This window comes from Argiope bruennichi, chromosome 2 (assembly GCF_947563725.1).
Source record: "Argiope bruennichi chromosome 2, qqArgBrue1.1, whole genome shotgun sequence".
In the NCBI taxonomy this organism is placed as follows: Eukaryota; Metazoa; Arthropoda; class Arachnida; order Araneae; family Araneidae; genus Argiope; species Argiope bruennichi.
Window position 1 is genome coordinate 131,746,640 of NC_079152.1, and position 19,276 is coordinate 131,765,915.

General features: G+C 25.5%; 1 protein-coding gene across 1 annotated transcript in view; it reads left to right on the plus strand.

Moving 5' to 3' along the window:
• LOC129961899 (KICSTOR complex protein SZT2-like) overlaps nt 1-19,276 on the plus strand; it is a 138,000-nt gene that overhangs the window by 48,939 nt on the left and 69,785 nt on the right. The window contains exons 24-37 of the mRNA XM_056075527.1: nt 1,487-1,723; nt 2,626-2,809; nt 3,883-3,970; nt 4,048-4,272; nt 4,518-4,743; nt 5,667-5,751; nt 7,066-7,251; nt 8,354-8,920; nt 9,951-10,122; nt 11,101-11,236; nt 12,787-12,883; nt 15,909-16,023; nt 17,042-17,194; nt 18,595-18,694. Coding sequence (XP_055931502.1) covers nt 1,487-1,723; nt 2,626-2,809; nt 3,883-3,970; nt 4,048-4,272; nt 4,518-4,743; nt 5,667-5,751; nt 7,066-7,251; nt 8,354-8,920; nt 9,951-10,122; nt 11,101-11,236; nt 12,787-12,883; nt 15,909-16,023; nt 17,042-17,194; nt 18,595-18,694 — 2,571 coding nt within the window. The remainder of the gene's footprint in view (nt 1-1,486; nt 1,724-2,625; nt 2,810-3,882; nt 3,971-4,047; nt 4,273-4,517; nt 4,744-5,666; nt 5,752-7,065; nt 7,252-8,353; nt 8,921-9,950; nt 10,123-11,100; nt 11,237-12,786; nt 12,884-15,908; nt 16,024-17,041; nt 17,195-18,594; nt 18,695-19,276) is intronic.

The window sequence follows — 19,276 nt, forward strand, 5'->3', positions numbered from 1 at the left end:
GTTTTAATAATTGGTTGTGAGTGTTCTTATAGAGTTTATTGTATGTTATTGTATTTTTTGCTTGCTGCTGCTGGTAAGTTCTTTCCTTTTTGTTTTGGACTGTTAAACTAAAGTCCGATTCCTCACAAAAAAAAAAAAAAAAAAAAAAAAAATCCCTTTTTTGAATCCCTGTCTGAGGGTGGCCTTTGAGAAAGTCTTCATACCAGATTCTTATTTTATTTGATTTAATTTTGATTCTATTTTTCCTTTTAACTTGGTATTTATTACTAATTAGTTCATCTTTTAACACTTTTTCTGTACTTAAATTTTTAATAAAAATTATGAAGTTTCTGTGACAGTTAATTAAGTCATTGATATTTCATTGACTAAACTACTATCTATAATATATGTTGCTAATTTTTTTTACTGCTTCATTTATAAATTTTTTTCTGTAAATGAATTTATGAAGATTTCTGTATAATAATCTAGTCTTAATGGATATTCTAATGTTATTACTGCAGATTTTTCTTAAAGCCACAATGGAATGTTATTATGGTTTGGTCTTCAGGATTGAAAGATAATAAATTCAGAATCTAATTTTTTTATTTTAAATATGCAATTTATGTTTACCTGATACATATTTAACTTATTGCCATAAGGCATACTTCTTTATATTGGTGTGGTATGAAAATTTTGAATATCAAGTGCTATTTTGCTTATCTGACCATAAATTAAAATTGTTACATCTGCTTAAAAGTAGGACACATATAGCTTTAGAGCTGAATATATATTCATATATATATATATATTGATTCTCATAAATTTTAACTTTGTTATCCATGATTCTTACAAGTTCTGATTTTATCAAATCTAAGGCATATAATGCATGGAATTTCAAGTTACTGTCAATTCTTAATCAGTTCTATGATTCTTAGTCAATTTTAGGCATTGATCAAAATCAAAATATATAATGTGTCACACTCCATTGATAGCTGTTGAGTTTTTAAGGGAATTATTGTATCAAATTGTGTCAAAAAATTTCATGGCAATTTTTTTCTAATAGAAACATTGTTCAGAGTTGAGGCAAAATAAAAATGAATAAATAAAAATATTATAAGAATGCTGATGCTGAATTTTAAAATATTAAGTCTTTTTCATTGTTATATTATTTTTTCTTGATGTACAAAAATTACTTGTATTGCAGTTTTGCATATACAGAAAATGGAACTTTAAACATATCACCTCATTCAAAAGTGAATTAAAAGTAGTTGTATTTGATTCTCATAATTTTCAAAGTATGTGGGTTAATTATTTTTCCTGATTTGATTAAATAAATTAAAAATTAGAAATTGTGGATAAAATTAATTGCTTTGAGAAATAAAAAAAAAAAATCTTTAAAATAATTTGTTTTGGTCATTCAACTTATTAATAGACTTTTTATCATATTTTAACTCTTAATAATCAAAGATTTATGATAATTACGATTAATATTGTGTTTCAATTTCAGGTCATTAATGAATGATTTCAGTATTCAGAAGTGTGATGCTATTGCTGCTATCGATAATATTTGTGAAGAATCTCTTTTAGAAATTGATATTACTGAATTTATTTTCATGATATGTGGTCATGTGAAGGATTTTTTTACAAAACAATCAGTTAAACAGATGCACTTATCACAAGAAAGTAATGAAGAAAATATAATATCTGAAGAAAATGCACTAGATAAAATTTCAGAAAATGAGAGGTAAGATTTTAGGTGTAAATTTTCTACACTTCCAAAGTGACTAAGATTTTTTGAGTTTTTGCATTATGTTGGATATTTGATTTCCCTTAAATGTATATACATTTAATTTGATGTATATCATAATAAATGTATCATGTTTGAATGCTTTGACAAAAAAAAAAGTATTTTTTTGTTAGCCAGACGCAAGCAAAAAATCGCCATATATTGTAGAATTCCACCAAATTTGCATTTGGTTCACAATTGTTGATATTTGCACCTGACTAATGGAAAAGTACCAAAAAAGCCTTTTTTTTTTTTTTTTTTTTTTTGTTAAAATACTGTTGACATTCTAGTTAAAATGATTTGTTTTATTTCTGTACTTAAAGAAGAATTTTCATCCTGGTAAGAAAATTTTTCTAGAAGCAATTTCCATCAATTAAAAAAAAGCCTTGGCTGTAAATAGCTTTTTAATTTGATAAATTTATTCTTCTTGAATCAAGTGATATTGAAAGCAAAATAATTATTTTAAATACTAACTATTTAACATGGTGTAATTAGGTACAATAGAAGATCTTCTTTGTCTTGGCTTTTTCATAGATTTAAAGTGCAAAGAGCATTTACACACTAATTGCATACAATTTTCTATAATAAAATTTATACACCTTCGGAATGAAGAAGTAAAAATTAAATACTTTGTTTTTACTTATTTTTCCCTATTTTTTTTCAATAAAAGCTACATTCTCCTGAAAGGATCCCTTTTTCCTCAGATTATCTTTCTTACATAAATTGTTTTACATTTCTGCCTGTTATGACTTTCATATTATAAAAAGATTTTATTTATTTTTTGAGGCTCAGTATTTGGATTATATGGTATGTGTAGTCATTCTTTTTTGAAAATTGAATCAAAATCAATTTTATTTTAGACCTTCTGGCAAATCTTTCTTTCCCATGTCGATATTAGAAAAGTATCAACCATGTGAAGAATTGCATCAAAAACACTTGAGTGTGAAAGAAAAATTTTCAGAGATTATCAGAAGTTTTTTTAAAGTCATTCCAACAAGATCTGATTACTTCTTTTTCTGTCCTGTAGAAGAAGATGTGATTGAGGTAAAATATTTATTTTCTTTAAATCATTACTCTGTATTGTTGTTTTAGTTTATTTAAAATTAACAGCAAGAATCTGTTTATAAAGTATTAGAATATTAAATATAAAAATTTTTATTCTTATTTTTTTAATAATTTACATTAACGTTTTTTTAGTCATGTGTACAATAGTATGTCTAACATTGAATTTTATTTACTTTTTAAATTTCTAGTGGAGGAGTGAGAGAGTAGAACCATCTTAGCATAGATTAGTGCCATAAGGAATTAGCATAGTTATATTCTTTGAATTCATTATTTCTTAAAATATCCTCTCAAATAAATCTAATTTTTATATAGCAATAAATATAATTAAATTTATAATTTGATCATCTGATTTTCAGTAATGTGGAAGATGTTTTTTAAATATCAGTAACTATAAGCTACTGGTGATAATTATGATTAGTTTTATTATCCCTTTAGTTGTAATTTCTTGAAATTATCCGTTAAGATATAATATTCCTGTTTTATTGAGTTGTTAAATTTTTAATGCTTTTTTTAAAGGATTATATTGATTTATTTTAGACACATATTGAAATATTTCTAAGATATTCAAAAGCATTTACAAATTTAGTAAAAGGTTAAATCTACTATTTTGAGGATATCTGATTTGATGCAGTGTTAAGATTTGACTACTGTAGATCCATCATGCAAATGCCTGATATACATTAAATTCATCACAATGAACCTTCTTAAAGTTATTTTTCTTCATTACTTAATCACTGTTGAAGATAACAGCCAATTCCTAAATAGCTTACATGTAGTTTCCCAGTAAGGCAGTAATCTAATTTAACAAAGTAATTCTATATGTTCTGTTAGGATAGTTTAAGAAATAGTAGATATGCATTCTCTGTATGTGCACACATATATTTGCATATGTCATTAATGGTTTTTTTTTTTTTTTTCTAATTTAAGGTTAATTTTTAAGAAATAATTTGTTTTGTCGATGAAGTTTAAAAAATCATTTAGACTAACTGAATTTATTTCTGAATTCTATCGTTTAACAACATACAATTCTGTATTTCATATTCTCTTACTAGGAATCATCAATAATGAATGATGCAGATGACAGTCAAGAAGAAGATGCTTTATCTGAGAGTGTAGTTGTATTTGAAGGAGAAAATGCAGGTAATTATTTGACTAAATATTTTTTTATAAATTAGATTAAAAACATAATTACCACAGTTTGATTAATTTATTTTTAGATGGAGAGCTTGATAAAGGTAGCAATGTTATTGAAGAGGATGAGGGCTCAAAAAGTTGCTTTAATACAAATTCATCTGTTTCTTCAATTGGCAAAGATACTGAACCTAGTTCTCTACAAGACAGAAATACTTTTCCACCATTAATTGTTCATTTTTCTTGCTCTGTTCGAGGTTCAAAGCAAGAATTAAAAAGTTGTCCTCTTACATTATTGCCAACATGCTTGAGTATGTATAGAATTTCCAATTTTTGTGTTACTTTTGTATTGAACTTAAAAATTAAAATAAAAATTAAGCAAAATGTAGTTTATATAATTTAAACTAAAAATCTCTTCTAAGGTTTTATTTTTTTAATGAAATATCTTTGGGAATTTTATGTGAATAGGCACAAATTTTAAAGGAAAATGTGTATAAAATTGTATGAGAATAAAGATTATTGAGTTCACATTTTAAAATGTCTTTCTATTTTCTAGATGATATAATAAAATGTTTGGATCCTGATAACCATGAAATTAGTTTAGAGGATCTTAGAATAACTCTTGACATGTATTGTTTAACTGTTCCTAATGATGTAGAGAATCCAGAAATTTCTAGACGGAGAGTTTATTCTACATCTTTTAGTAGTAATTCACCTGTGCCTGAAGCTGAAAGCTATAAACATGTTGTAAAAGATGATGACAATGAAAGTAATTGCTCTGAGTATGTGAAATTTATTTTATTGTTATGTTTGAAAATTAAAATATTGCATTCTGTTAACTGAAAAGAGCACTGAAATCTTTTGAATATTGCAATAATGAAAAAAAAAAAAAATGTTTTATTTATTTATTTTTTTAATCAAATTTAGTCAGTGATTACTATATGAAATTTTATTTCATTATACAGCATTTTTTTTAATGGTAAACTCAACTGATTTGCACAAATTTATAACAAATGCACAAATTGAAATTTTTCTATTATATTTCTTTCAATAATGTTAACCATATGTTTTAAACACTTTATTAATGATTAAGATTTTTTTTCATTCAAATAATTTTTAAATATTTATATTGGTTTCTTCCTGAATAATAGCATGATCTGAGTAAAATTTTTCATTATGAGTTGTGACTTATCACACTTGGTTGACAGTTACATCAAACCAGGTCTATGAGCCCGAGCACCTCCTAATTGATGAGTCATGATAAAAGGGCTTAAAATGCAGTTTCAAGAGGTCAAGGACCTACAGGCACCAAAGGCCCTAGTCTGACTTTGCTTTATGCCTGCATTGCATTCAGCTGAACATAATGGAATGGCCTTCACGCCTTGGGTGACCCTACCAGCAGAATACTCTCCCGACGTACTTCACCCATTCCACCCAGGAACACTCCCCCACTGCAAGGCAGCAATGCAGGAATTTAGGGGATATTTTTCATTATTGTAGTCAGAACTGAAATTGTTGAAGATTTGTATTTAAGGTTTGAAAATAAAATTATTTAAAATATAACAATTAATGACCAGTTTCTACTTTTGATGAGTATCAATCCAAAATATTATTTATAAATAAGTTATGTTGAATTCAAAAATTTTATGTAGATATTATTAGTAGTATTTTTTTATTTTTTATTTATTTATTTATTTTTTTGTAGTATTCCTACAGATACATTGCAAGCTGGTTCTTTGTTTAATTTACCATCTTTTCAACGTGAAGCTGTCTATAGATGTATTGATAAGGTATTGTATCTTTGCTTAGTTTGAAATTATACTAAGAAAATATTCTTTGAAAATCTAAACTCAATACTTTATTACATAGAGTATATGTGCTGGTACATTTTACTGTGCAAGAGGAATTATCGTTATATTGTGAATGTATGACTTTTTTAAAAATAAATATGTGCTTTTAACATATATAAAATGTTCTCTCCTTAAATGTTGATTGGTATAAATGTGAAGTTTTTTCTATTTATTGCCATTTTAAATTTAGAGTTATATCTATTAAAGATTTTCTTATGAAATGTCTTTTGATTTTGATGAGATCTCTTTTGCATTTCTTATTAAATTTTGTCTTGTGTAAGGCAATAACAACGATTAGTCAAATTAATCAAATCATATATATATATTTCAAATTGTTGTGAGATATTGGATTTTACATATCTCACATTGATTTTTAATTATTACATTTTTAGCAATATTTAATACATTTTATGCAAATATATGTAATTCATATGATTCTTAGGAAATTCATATGATTAAATTTGGCATTGAGGCATGTTATTTAGAAGCCATTTTTGTTGTATAGTAAAAATGAACAACTATGTAGTATTTTTTAGTTTAATATTGGATAAAAATGATTAGATTCCATAAATACTTATTGTGTCAATTATTATGTATTTACAGATCATTCCTTACCTAAAAATAATTTATAAAAATATAAATTTCTAATGCAACCAGTAAATATAAGCTATTTTTAAAGGAACTAAACTATTTGCTTAGATATAAGAATTTATATCATCCAACCTAGTAATGCCAGAGAAAATTTTAATTAAAAGTATATAAACTGAACTAAGTTGCTTATCAATTTTTTTTCTAATTAAAAAAAGTTGAATATGAGTATACTATTGTGCTTCAAAGCAAATCAATAGAATTAATTTTAAGCAATTGCATTTGATATTCTTTGCAGTAAAATTCTTTATAAGAAGCAACAACTGCTTAATTTCATAGTTTTTTTTTTTAAATAAATATAAGACACTTAGATATACATATTCCTTGAATAAGTAGGCATTCCTAGCTTCCACTTGATGTCAATAAAATTAGAGTCTAAAGTTTCTGTATTTTGAGTTTTAAAAAATCTTTAAAAGCAATGTGTACGAGAAAAAATATTTGCTGCTAATCACATATAAAAAGTGGTTATTAATTTTTTATTATTTAATTCAATTTTTGGATCATGTTTGGCATAAAAATTACTCAAACCAGGATTAATTCTACTTTCCTCTTGTGTTTTTCTGTTTAAATTATTAGATGATTAACTAATTTTATCTTTAATATTAGATTAAATGGTTGCTTCAAGATGAGAAAGTATCTATTGCTCTCAATTGCTTTCCAATCACTTCTGAATCTTTGGATATGGTTATAGACCATGTGAAATCATCAAAGGAGAAACCTTGTTGTATCATTAAAGAAATACCACTAATGTTTGTGTATGGATCCGAAAATAGCTTGGATAAATTCACTCAAGTAAATTTATTACATATTTGATACAATTACAATAAAAACTATATTTTCCATATTATCTCAATAAATTTTTTGTTATAAAATAAAATAATTAATATACATAGATTTTGCATTTAATTATACATGACATATGTGGCTATAGATTCAATATATTTTATTTATAAATTCTGCATATTTATTTTATATAAAGTTTGTTGAGATTGATAAGTAATTTCAAAATTATTATTCATTTCCCATGAAATTTAAATGCCTTTTGTGTGTATTCAGTTCCATTTTTGTCTTATTCAGTAATTTTGCTATTTCATTACCTGACCTATATTATCTGATTTGAAAATGGTCTGCCTCAATCAAGAATCATTAAGTACACTTGTAATTTTAATTATTTTATGTTTAAAAGAATTTTTCATGCAGTTCTAAATATGAAAATTATTATCATGATAAAATGAATGCTAATTTCTTTCATATTTTTTAGGTATTAACTTTTTGTTTTATGATCACAGTTACAATAAAAATATTAAATAGCATATTCCTATACCTCTAAAAATTATCTTTACCATCCCTTCTATCAAACTCTGCTGATAAATTTGCTGCACTTTGTATTAGAATAAAGAAAAAGTTTGACAAATTTTCAGTTCTGAAAATTTCTGAATATTTGGATTATATATTAAAACAAATAATTATCTATTCCATTTAATCTTTTAGCTTTCAATTAAATTGAAATCAAAAATTTTAGCAGAATTCATTCAAATTATATTAAAAGCATCAACAGAACAATTCATTAAAAATGTATTTATAATTTTTAAATTGTTGAGGTAGTAAACTAAATAAAGCATTTCATTGAAATTTCTCAAATGATCATACTTCTTAAGGAGAAGAAGAAAAAAGAATGCTATATATGAAAATATAAAGAATAAGTATTCAAAGAATTTTTACTTGCAATATATAAAATATTAAAATATGAATCATAATGGACATTTCCCTGTTTATGGCTTGGACTTTTAAAGGAGTCCTTAACCAGAATAACTAATTTTTTTATAGAGATAGGGAACATTGCATACATTTTGAATTTGTTTGTGATTCTTGTTTATTTTTCCTTTTTACAAAGGCATTTAAAAGGATGTCTCCAGCAGGGTACCGTCTTGAAGAAGTGACTGGGCGTTATTATTTAGTCATTGATGGAGAAGCTGAACAAAAATCAAATTCTGAAGCACCTCTTGGTATAGCTCAGTTTAATATCCTTAAAGGTATTCCACACTCTGACGACGGTACTGAATTGAAACGAATTGCAGAAGAAATGAAAGATACTCCCATATTTCCAGACAAAGATTTCCAAAGAAATGAGGATCATCTGGGCAGTGAAATTGAAAATGAAGTTTTTAGTCTTGTTCGTGATAAGAGAGTTCAGCATTTAAGAGAGGATGAGGATTCTGAAACAGAAGATGGCACTGATGATGCTAAGCCCAAAGCAAGATTTCGAAAAACTTCAATTAAGAGGCTTGGAACCTGTGAGCATACTTGTCAACGAAAATGCAATTCCTCTCTTTGGGAAACAGAAAGAAAAAAAGGCATATCTAAGAAAGCATCAAAATGTATTGCTTGTAAAAGAGGTCTTAGTCTTGATACTAATGTTAATATAGATCAACCAGCTAATGAAGTTGTTCACAATAGCGAGGTAAATAAATTCATTATCAGTTTTACTTCCCCCCTTTTAAGCTGTTTTGTTGCAGTTCAGTTTTCATTCAATATTATATATGTGCTAAAAATGTTAGTTTGCTGTTATCTGAAGTAATGTGCAAATGTAAGTTTTTTTTTTTTTTTTTTTTTTTTTTTTTTTTTTTTAACTTTGTTATGTTAGGCTAGTGTACTTGGCACACTTCTCAATAATTTCTGATTTAGTAGAAAAGTGGCATTACCTGTCAACATTTAAACTTATTGATAACTGCTGAAAAGCATTATTTATAACTTTTTTCATTTATAATTATAAATCTCTGTTTTGGTTGTTAGATGCTATAGTTGATATTACTGAATTTTTATCTGTTTTTATTCATTTCAAATTCTACTTAAAAAAAAAAAAATCTGTGCTGTTTTCTCTACTTGATAGAATCAACCTTATTTTATATAATTATCTAGCTTTCTAAGCTAACTGTATATTTATTTTATATTCTTCTGTAACCTTAATTAAGATTATACTTGATGTCAGATTTAACTTGTATAAATTATATAAAATAAGGTTGATTCTATCCTACATAAAAATTACTGTAGGATAACAATCTTTTTCTAAACATAAAATTTGATATATACCATATTTATGATAGTATTATTTGAGATTCTAAAATTAATGTATACATAGACTTAAAAGTAAAATGAATTCAGTGATTTTATGGTTACATTTATTCATTTATATAAATTTTTAACATTTCAAGGGGGGACATGTAAAGACTCTGTACCAAATCAGATTGATGAAAAGTATATTTCCTTATTGATAAATTTAGAAAATCTTATTTGTAATAGCCCATATTAAACATATGTTTGTTTGGTATTATTTATAACTTTTTTTTTGTTGTTGTTGTTACTGCTAACAACTGATGAAACATTTTTTTAATAAGAACTAATGAAGTTTCCATTTTCTTGCATAATTTATTACAATTTTGCATTTGCATTTGATTTTTATGTATTTTTTGAATATTTCGCCTTGGATATAGGATACTCCACCTATGGAAGAATCTACTCCTGAGACATCTTTAGATGCAAAATGTGTTGAAGAAGAAACAAATCCTGCTCTAAACAACAGACTTAAGACATCTGATTCAGATGATCCTACTGCTGACAAAGATGCCGAGTATGGAAAATTCCTGTCAAGTAATACAGAAGATGGTAGGGATTTTATTCTGGAAGCTTTTAGCTTAATCTTTTATTATAAGATCCCTGGTGATAGTTAAATTTGTTTGTTCGTTAAATCACAAGTTGACTAAGATGCATATTTTTTCACTAAAATATTCCAGAAACAATTGTATTCAATGTGCCATTTATAATAGGTTTATTTCAAAGGTTATGATGTTTCATTTTCGAAAGATTATCAAAAAAAAAAAAAAATGCATTCAGAGATTCAGCCATTTGTTTCATTTTTATTTAGTTTAACTGTGGCATATTGATTGTGAAGCATCTAAATAGTTGACTTCAAAATTGATGGCTTTGATAGACCAGGTATATCCTAAATCAAGAAGATTTGGTTTGATAGATTAAGATTTTGATTTTGGTTTAATATATTAGTGCAAGTTATGCATTTAAATTTTACAAAAAATTGATTGAAATTACTTAATAAAGTAATTGAAAATCCATCTTTTTTTTTCTGTTTCATTGTGCTTTTTTTTCTAATTTTTAATTCAATAAAATTAATTTATAAAATTTAGTTTTGTGCTGAAGGAATCTGATTTTCTATAAAGTTTTATTTAATATTAACCTTTCAAATGTGAATACTTTAGCTTGTTTTATCAAAATCATTTTATAATGGTTATTCATTGAGTTTAACTTAAGAACTATTAGCATTTTATTTATATACCAGTGTATTTATTTAAAGATAAAAAAGCACAATTCAGAATAGTCTTTGTAAGATCATTTGATCTATTTTTAATATTTTTTTTTTGTATTTGTTTTGCGTTCTCTAAAATAATTTTATATGCAATATTTCTGAATAATTTCATGAATTATTTCAGAAATATTGCATTTTTAGATTGCTATATTAATTGATAGTGAAATGAGCAAAAATTCATAAAAACTGTTTTAATTTATTTTAACAATCATTTATCATTTTGATATATTATGATTACTTTTTATTCTTTGATTATATTTAAGGTTATGATGGAGATAGTAGTGACAGTGGAAGTGATGATTTAATTAACTCAATTGATACTAGAAGACCAGTGCTACCAAAATTTTGGCTAATTATGCAGATATGTGAAAATGAAGTGATTGTGCATTTTCATATGAGGTATGTCAATTTTTTCCGTATTCAATATATATACAGCTATGGAATAAAATAATACGACTACTTTATGCAGAGGGACAAAATTTATTATTAAGCTGATGGTCCTGTTTTTGCATTATGCATTCGATGTGAGATTGATAAATGCATGTCATGCATAATGGTCACAATGATATGTACCCACTGCTTCTGCAAAGAAGTTCCCAAGTATTTTGGATACAAAAGCCAATTACAAAACTTCATATCCAAATTATCCATCAAAGATTCAATTATATTGAGGTCAGGAAACTAAGAAGGTTACATGAAATATTATACTTCATAATCTAGTTTATAAAACCAATCTAGTACAATACCAGCAATGTGAATGGGAGCATTATTTTAATTGTACATTGATCACTCATCATGAAATGTGTTTTACAACATTGAGTGATGTTGGTTGACCAAAACGTTTACATAATGCTGTCCTATAGCCTGTGTTTGCAGATAATAAGGTGACTGGTACCATGATGTGATATTATAGCCCATAATATCACTGAATTTTAGACATATTTAACAGTTTGGGAAGGAAACACTTAGAGGAGAATAAAATCTGCTACCATTCTTTAAACTAGGCACTTTGATTGATCTATAATAATGTGAGTGATGAATTTGATCAGATAATATTTCCTTATTATTGCATCTAATTTGTAATTTTGTGATACTAATTTTAATATTCTAAGACATTGCATGATATCAAAAGTTTTTGAATAGCTGTTCTACCATGAATCTGTGCTACATGCTATTCATGTTGGGCAATATTTGATGACACAGCTTCCTAGAAATGTAAATTTATCTCCGATGTTATCTAACATTCTGTTGTCTTATACTTTTTGACCACTATGCATGTCAAATCCTTATCAGTCATATATTTTGGCTTTTGGGCATTGTTATGCTTAGCAGATGTTATTGGTCCCTGTTTGACTGTCAAAATGGTTCTTCTTCCAACTGCAACATGGACGCCATTTTTCATTTCTTAGGCTCTAGTAAGACACACCCCTACAATCATATTTCTTTTGAAATCTGAGAGGTCAGCCATAATGATTATTTGATTCCAACATTTTTCACTTCTTACTCTATAACTGCTGTGAATAGACTATTGTGTACATTCTTACTTACTAAGTGCCATACTTCAACTTTATACAAAGTATACATCAAGCTATAGTATACATCAGGCAAAAGTATACATCGGGACTATTACTACAAACTATTCATATTATTCTATTGAATCCATGTAAACTACAAACTCCTGCAAACTACTTGACAAATTCCAATGATTAAAAGAAATCTTTTAGACTATGAAAGTGTGCTATACATGTATTGTAAAAATTAGCAGGCACTTTTACTATTAAATGTCTTTATTTTGGATATAAATATATATTTATTTTTGAATACAAAATATGAAATAACAATTTCTTTAATGAGAATTTGACTGTTTGCTGAGATTTTATGTACTGGATTATCACTGTAATACATTAGTAATTGAATTATGTGTTAATTTGTGAATTTTTATTTTGTAGAAATCGATCAGAAGATGATCCAGAGCTTATACAGTGTAAATCTGTATTGAATGAAGTTGTTACCATTATTGCCAAGATATGCAAAGAAGTTAATCAGGTTAGATATTTTCTTTTATTTTACATCTAAATATATTTGATGTTTTGCAACAGTAGATATGATACTAGATATTTAATTATATTCCATTCTTACTTTGGCCAGTATTTTGAAATATGAGACTGAAAATTATCTATTTACAATTTTTGATTCATGGAATCCAAATGTGTGTGGTTTTTTTATTACTTATATATAATTTACCTTTTATTAATCTGAATCCATAAAATATAGTTATTATGGGAATATTAATGTTTGATTAATAAACATCAGTAATTATGAATTTTCAAAGTGCATAGCATCATTGAAAATCCTTAAAAATTGCTTATTTATGATGGTTCTTTTATAAGGACTTTAAAAATGCTTATAATTTGTTCATGTGCTTATATATATATATATATATATATATATATATATTTATGGGGGGTGGCATTCACCATGCTGTCTGATTATAGGCTGCATTTTCTTAGCAGTGTCAGATCTTCCAATTTTTATTGGATTTAATGAATTTGGGGGGGTCAGTAGTAAAGGTTTTAATGAAATAGAATGAGGTAAATATATCCTATTCATTTACTCGGCTCTTCTTTCACCTCCTTATGCTTGTTTAGAGATAGAGGGGAAATCCTTTCTTTTTAGAGATAATTTTATGTATTCATGAAAAACCATTAATATTTATTTTTACAGTAACTTCAGCTTCTCGTTGCTTTTCTGCATATGATTACTAATTTATAAAGCATTTGTTAGTTATATTTGTACATTATTTAGGGATTTTTGATTAGTGAATTATTTAAGTATTTTTAAATCAATTAATTTTTTTGCAAAAGTTTAGAATTTCCTAACAATATATTGGAAAACATGTATTTCCTTCATTGTTGATTTTCATATTTGAATATATTGAATTATTCAAGACTTCCAAAAATAAAAGTAAGGCAAAATGTTTATGATGCTCTGAAGTTACTTGTAAGTTATTTGTCACTCCTGCCAAAAAGATACCATAAAATAAATTAATGTAACAAAAAGTTATCTCTTACATAATGAGATTGGTGAGTTGTTTTAATCCTTTATTTGAAGACCATAAATAAATAAAAAAACAGAATAATGCAGAGTTTTGAAAATTATTTTCATTTTTTCTCATAAACAAATATTTTTTGAAAAGGGATTCAGTATTAATTAAAATATTGAAGTGGAAAATTTGAATTAAAAATATTACATTTCATTGCACATAGTTTATGACCACAATAGGCAGTCCGGCAGAATCTATTCAATAAACAGGACTAAAGAATTGAGAATGTTAGTAACATCAGCCCATTCAAAATATTGCCTATTTTGCGGAAAATAGATAGCAAAAGAAATAGTTGCCTATGGCATAAAGTTAGACTCTGATTTCTTGATCTCTTTAAATAAAAAGAAATTGCTGAAATTGAATGTAAGGCTAATAAACTTGTTCAACAAGCCATAAATTTTTCTTTACTAACAATCTGAGTTGCGAAAATTATTAACGAAAAAGAAGTGAAAAAACTGAAAGTGCTTGGGAAAATCTTTAAAAAGAAACAACTTTTTATTTACATATTTAAGCATATTTAGCATGGTTTTTATATCCAAGATTTGTTTACTTATGTTCAGATAATTTTTTCAATGTGTTTTTCAATATAATGCTTTTTTTTCTTGTTATTATTACTAACTGTAATATAATAAAATAATCTTAGACTTGCAATAAAAGTACTTTAATAAGATTTTTCAAACAAAAAATTATAAAAAGTATTTTGAATAATTTAATTTGAATGTTGGTAAAACATATTTATTAATTCCTGGTAATATTTTAAGTTTATATTTGTATAAAATTGGATACTTACTTAATTAATACTCAATTTTATTTATTTAATTGAACTTGTGGTTTGATAAAAAAAAATACTACATTAAAGTTGGTTCTTTAAAGTCATTTCAAGTCTCATTAAGATTTATATTTACTAATTACTCCATATTTTATATGGTATTTCCCAATTATACTGCCATAAAATTTGTTGCAAAAATATGCTAAAATTTTTTTAATTGCTTATTTTAAATAATTGGCATCCTTTTACAATCCAAAATGTCAGTCTAAAATTGTTATGTGTGAAATAATCTTCCATTTGATTAATTAAAAAAACAATCCAATTAAAAGTGCATAATTATGTTTCTTAATTTTTAAGACACCTAAAATAGGCATTTGCTTAAAACTTTTATACATTTATAAAAACACAGATAACTGCCATGCATGGGCAATGTAAGCTCTGCAAATTTTATAATTCTTTAATGAAGTTCAATAGTTGTCATGAAAAGTATTTATGCATGTTGTAACATGGTAAAAAAGGGGCAAGATTTAAACATTGGGGTGGGAAAATTCAAATTTACTAAAGATTTATATAAATTCATTCCAGCCTACAGAAGATAAAAATAATGCATTTTCTTCTTCTTTACAGTTATTCTGTGTGGTTGCTCATAGAAGTTAGTATCAAGTCGCTGCTAAATCACAATAAAAGCAATTTAATTTTTTTGAGCAAATAATCTTTATTCTCATCACTTAATCAAATGACCTTTATTCGCATTACAAAATGCCAAGATGTTGCTTGAAGATTTCATGAGTTTTGATGTGTGTAATTTGTTACTTACATAAATTTGATTGAACAACAGTGATGTACAATCTTAAAAATCTTAATACAGACATTTTTTCCTTTCAAAAGTTTGGATGAATCAATGTGATTAGCTGTAAGTAGTGGTAAATAGACGATTTTGTACTTAATATCTAATGAAAATTAAGTTGTTGAAGTTAATTATACATTTGTATTATTGAATTTTTTAGAGTTTTTTTATTAAAAACTTTTCCTTCTTCAAATTAAAAATAAAATAAAAAAACTATAGCAGTTGCTTAAGTTATATCATTAGATTGTGAAGCTTTTCTTTTTTATTCTTGTATTTTAATTTTTTTTTCGATTTTATTCTTTATTATTTTTGTTCTCTCATTTAAAAATAAAATTTTACTATCTGTTTTTAGGTTCTCTTGCTTAAATCACTGTGGGACATAAGAATGTGTGACCGTCTTCTTGTCCCAGAAGAAAATGAAGATTTATGGAAAGGAAGTGATCCAAATCGTATATTATCTAGTGAAGGTAATTTATTAAAATTATATATTTTAGAAACATTAATTATGAAAAACATAGTAAAGAAAATTTATTACATTTTTGAATTTTTATTTATTATTATTATTATTTTTTGCATGAGATTTTTAAAAAGTATTTCTGAATAAGCATTTTTAGTTAGTTATAATCAAATTCCATATATTTTAAGTTTTTATTTTCTTTTCACTTTTTAAAACAACACTAAATATTAATTTTAATTGCAAAGTGAAATTTGATAAGAATGATTTGAAATCAAATCATATGACGTGTTATTCATTTGAAATGCATAGCTAATTTCATTAAAATTCTATAAAACAAATGCAAATTCATAAATTTATATTAAATTTAAAATGTAACCAGCTTCTAGAAAGTGCTAGAAGCATTGATAATGATATTTTGCCAAATGAAATAGTTTATAAAATTTTCTTTTACCAATAATTTTAAGTATTGAATTAGAGATAATATAAATGCAATAAATACATTTATTATGTTGATTCCATTTTGCCAAAGGCCAGTGTTTCTTCTCAAATAGTATGAAATTACTATTATAATAAAATTTTGATTGAATGAATTGGGATAAAATATATTTTATTTTCATTGATAAAAGAAAACATATAGATTATTTTAAGAAATTATATTTCCTTACGAATTTTATTATTTTGATTTTTATTCTATATCTTATTAAATCTGTTAATATTAAAAATGCATTACACATTTTATGTGTTGTGTGTATATCTAAGGGTCTCATAACAAGTATAGTGATATTGTTTCATAATTTGTAGGCATTTAAATAAATATTTTTAATTTTGTTTTAAATTCCTATCAAGCATCTTTTTTCACTTTTCTTTTGAAATATAGACAGTATAAATTGCCCATACTCTTTAAATTTCACATCTTTATTTAATTTATAAATATCTCTAAAATCTTCAATTTTATTGTATTGTAATATCTTATTATCTGAAACAGAGTATAAAATAATTAAATAATGAAGATGGGGAATTTCTTCTAGATCCTGACTATATTTTAGAAGTCCAAGAAAAGTATCTAGCTGCAACTCTTAAATTCGATCCAGGTGCTTTTGGATGTCCAATTGTTTGGGTGACACATTTTAGACTTCATCATCGCTTAGCAGTAGCTGCCACTGGCACCCATAGGTCCTGTGGTGAGTTAATATGTATAATGTTAATTAATCATTTGATGTTATATCATGATGAAAGAAAGCTTATATTTCTACAGAATATTATATGTAGTTCTAAAAGACATTGTTATATTTTATCTTATATCAAAACACTGTAAGTTTCCAAAATTGACTATATCATCTGTCAATAAAGTATTAAAATAATTTTTAATACATTATTGGCATTTATTTGTTTACTTTGTAATAGTGTAACAATCAGTTTGACAATCTTTGATCTATTTGACATCTTCATCTCTTCAATCAACACAGACAGGAATGCAGAATTTTGTAGAATTATTTTTTAGGTCAAGCAAGTCAGTATTTCGTTTGATATTTTAACAAGGAGTTGTAAAAGGGATTTGTTGGATACTTCTTAAATTTCTGTTTATGCAGTCTGCTCACTTAATATCTAGTTTTAAATTAATTAATGTACTACAATATTTTATCCCAAAGATAATATTGAGGGAAAATATGGCTTTGTTCTATGTTGATAGATTGAGTAATTTCACTTTTCAGATGGAGAAGTAGATCTTCCTGCAAGAATTGCATTTTAGGTTTTTTTTTTTTTTTTTTTTTTAATTCTTAAAATTCATGGCTGCCTGCAACTGATGCATAGATTTATAACTTACCTTGTGGGATACATTTCTCTTGTTTCATCTTTAATTTTAAATATATTTTTGGCATATTTGTACTCTAATGCTATTTTAATTTAAATTATTAATTTCTTATTAGAATTCTAAGTCAATGAATGAGTCTAAGTCAATAGTATTTGCTAATTTGTAAATATCCTTTATTCTGTACTTATCATTTTAATAATTTCTTTTTTGATATATGAGATGCACTGATATTTTCTGTAATGATGAATTGCGAATATTTTACTGATTGACAATTTTATTCTTTGTTTTATTTCATTGCCTTGTTTTAGCTTACAGCATTTTAAGCAAAAATAACAGTTATAAAGCAGACACAGTTATGTAATTAAAATAATAATTTATAGGAACTAATTTATATATTTTGAGATGCAGATTTTTTTGTGAGACACTACCTAAAAAGATTCAAATGTTATGCTGTTCCAAAATTAATTATTATATAGTAATTAGTAGTCTTTGCCAAGTAGTTAAGTTTTCAGAACCAACTTCTTACTTTTAGGTATTTAATTTAAAATAGTGATATACAAATTTACAGAATGATATTTAGTTTCTAGTAGATTAAGTGCACTTAGTTATTAATGAAAAATTATTCTTTTGCTTCAGAAGTTGAAATGATATTGTGTAAGATAAATTCTTTTGTACTTAAAAGAAAGAATTACTGTATTTAATTTGCTCATACAAATTATTTTTTATTATATTTTTATGGAAAATTATTATTAAGAATGTTTATTTCAGGTATGCAAGCACTTCGTTCTGTTCTAAATACTTTTTCAGTCAATAATAGAGAAAATATGTTTGTATACCAAGAGAGCTCTGGGAAAGTTTTCTACATTAGGTAAGAACATTGTGTTGGAATTTTAAAATGTTGATACAGCTCAGATTTATCTGTTTGTTTTCGATAATTTTGAGTTGCACCTTATTTTCATCATTTCTTTAAAATTTATTATTTTAAAATTAAATTATTTTAAAATTTTGCAATTTTTATATGAACTTTTAAAATTGATATTTATATGTGTAAATGAAATCATACAAATTAGTTTATTTTTGTAAGATTGTGATAATTTTTCTACTTTTTAAACCATCGGTGAAAGTAATTATCAGAGAGATTCTGTGTAACCTGTAATTTTGTATTACTGATATAGAATTTGAATAATATTATGTATATTGGTCTTAAAACCCTTGCTAGGAAAAATTCCAAACTCTCATTAGGAAATAACTTTTTGCTGTACAAATTTCTCCTCAGGTTATTGATTAGCTGTGCTTCTTTTGTTTGAATAACAGCATTTAAATTGCATTTATTGTGCATGAGATATCACAACATCAAACAACATGGCAAATCATTCAGCTGTCCTAGTATATAAGAAATGCTGATATGTTAAGAAACTTATGAAAATAAGAAGTTAGCAACACAGTTTTT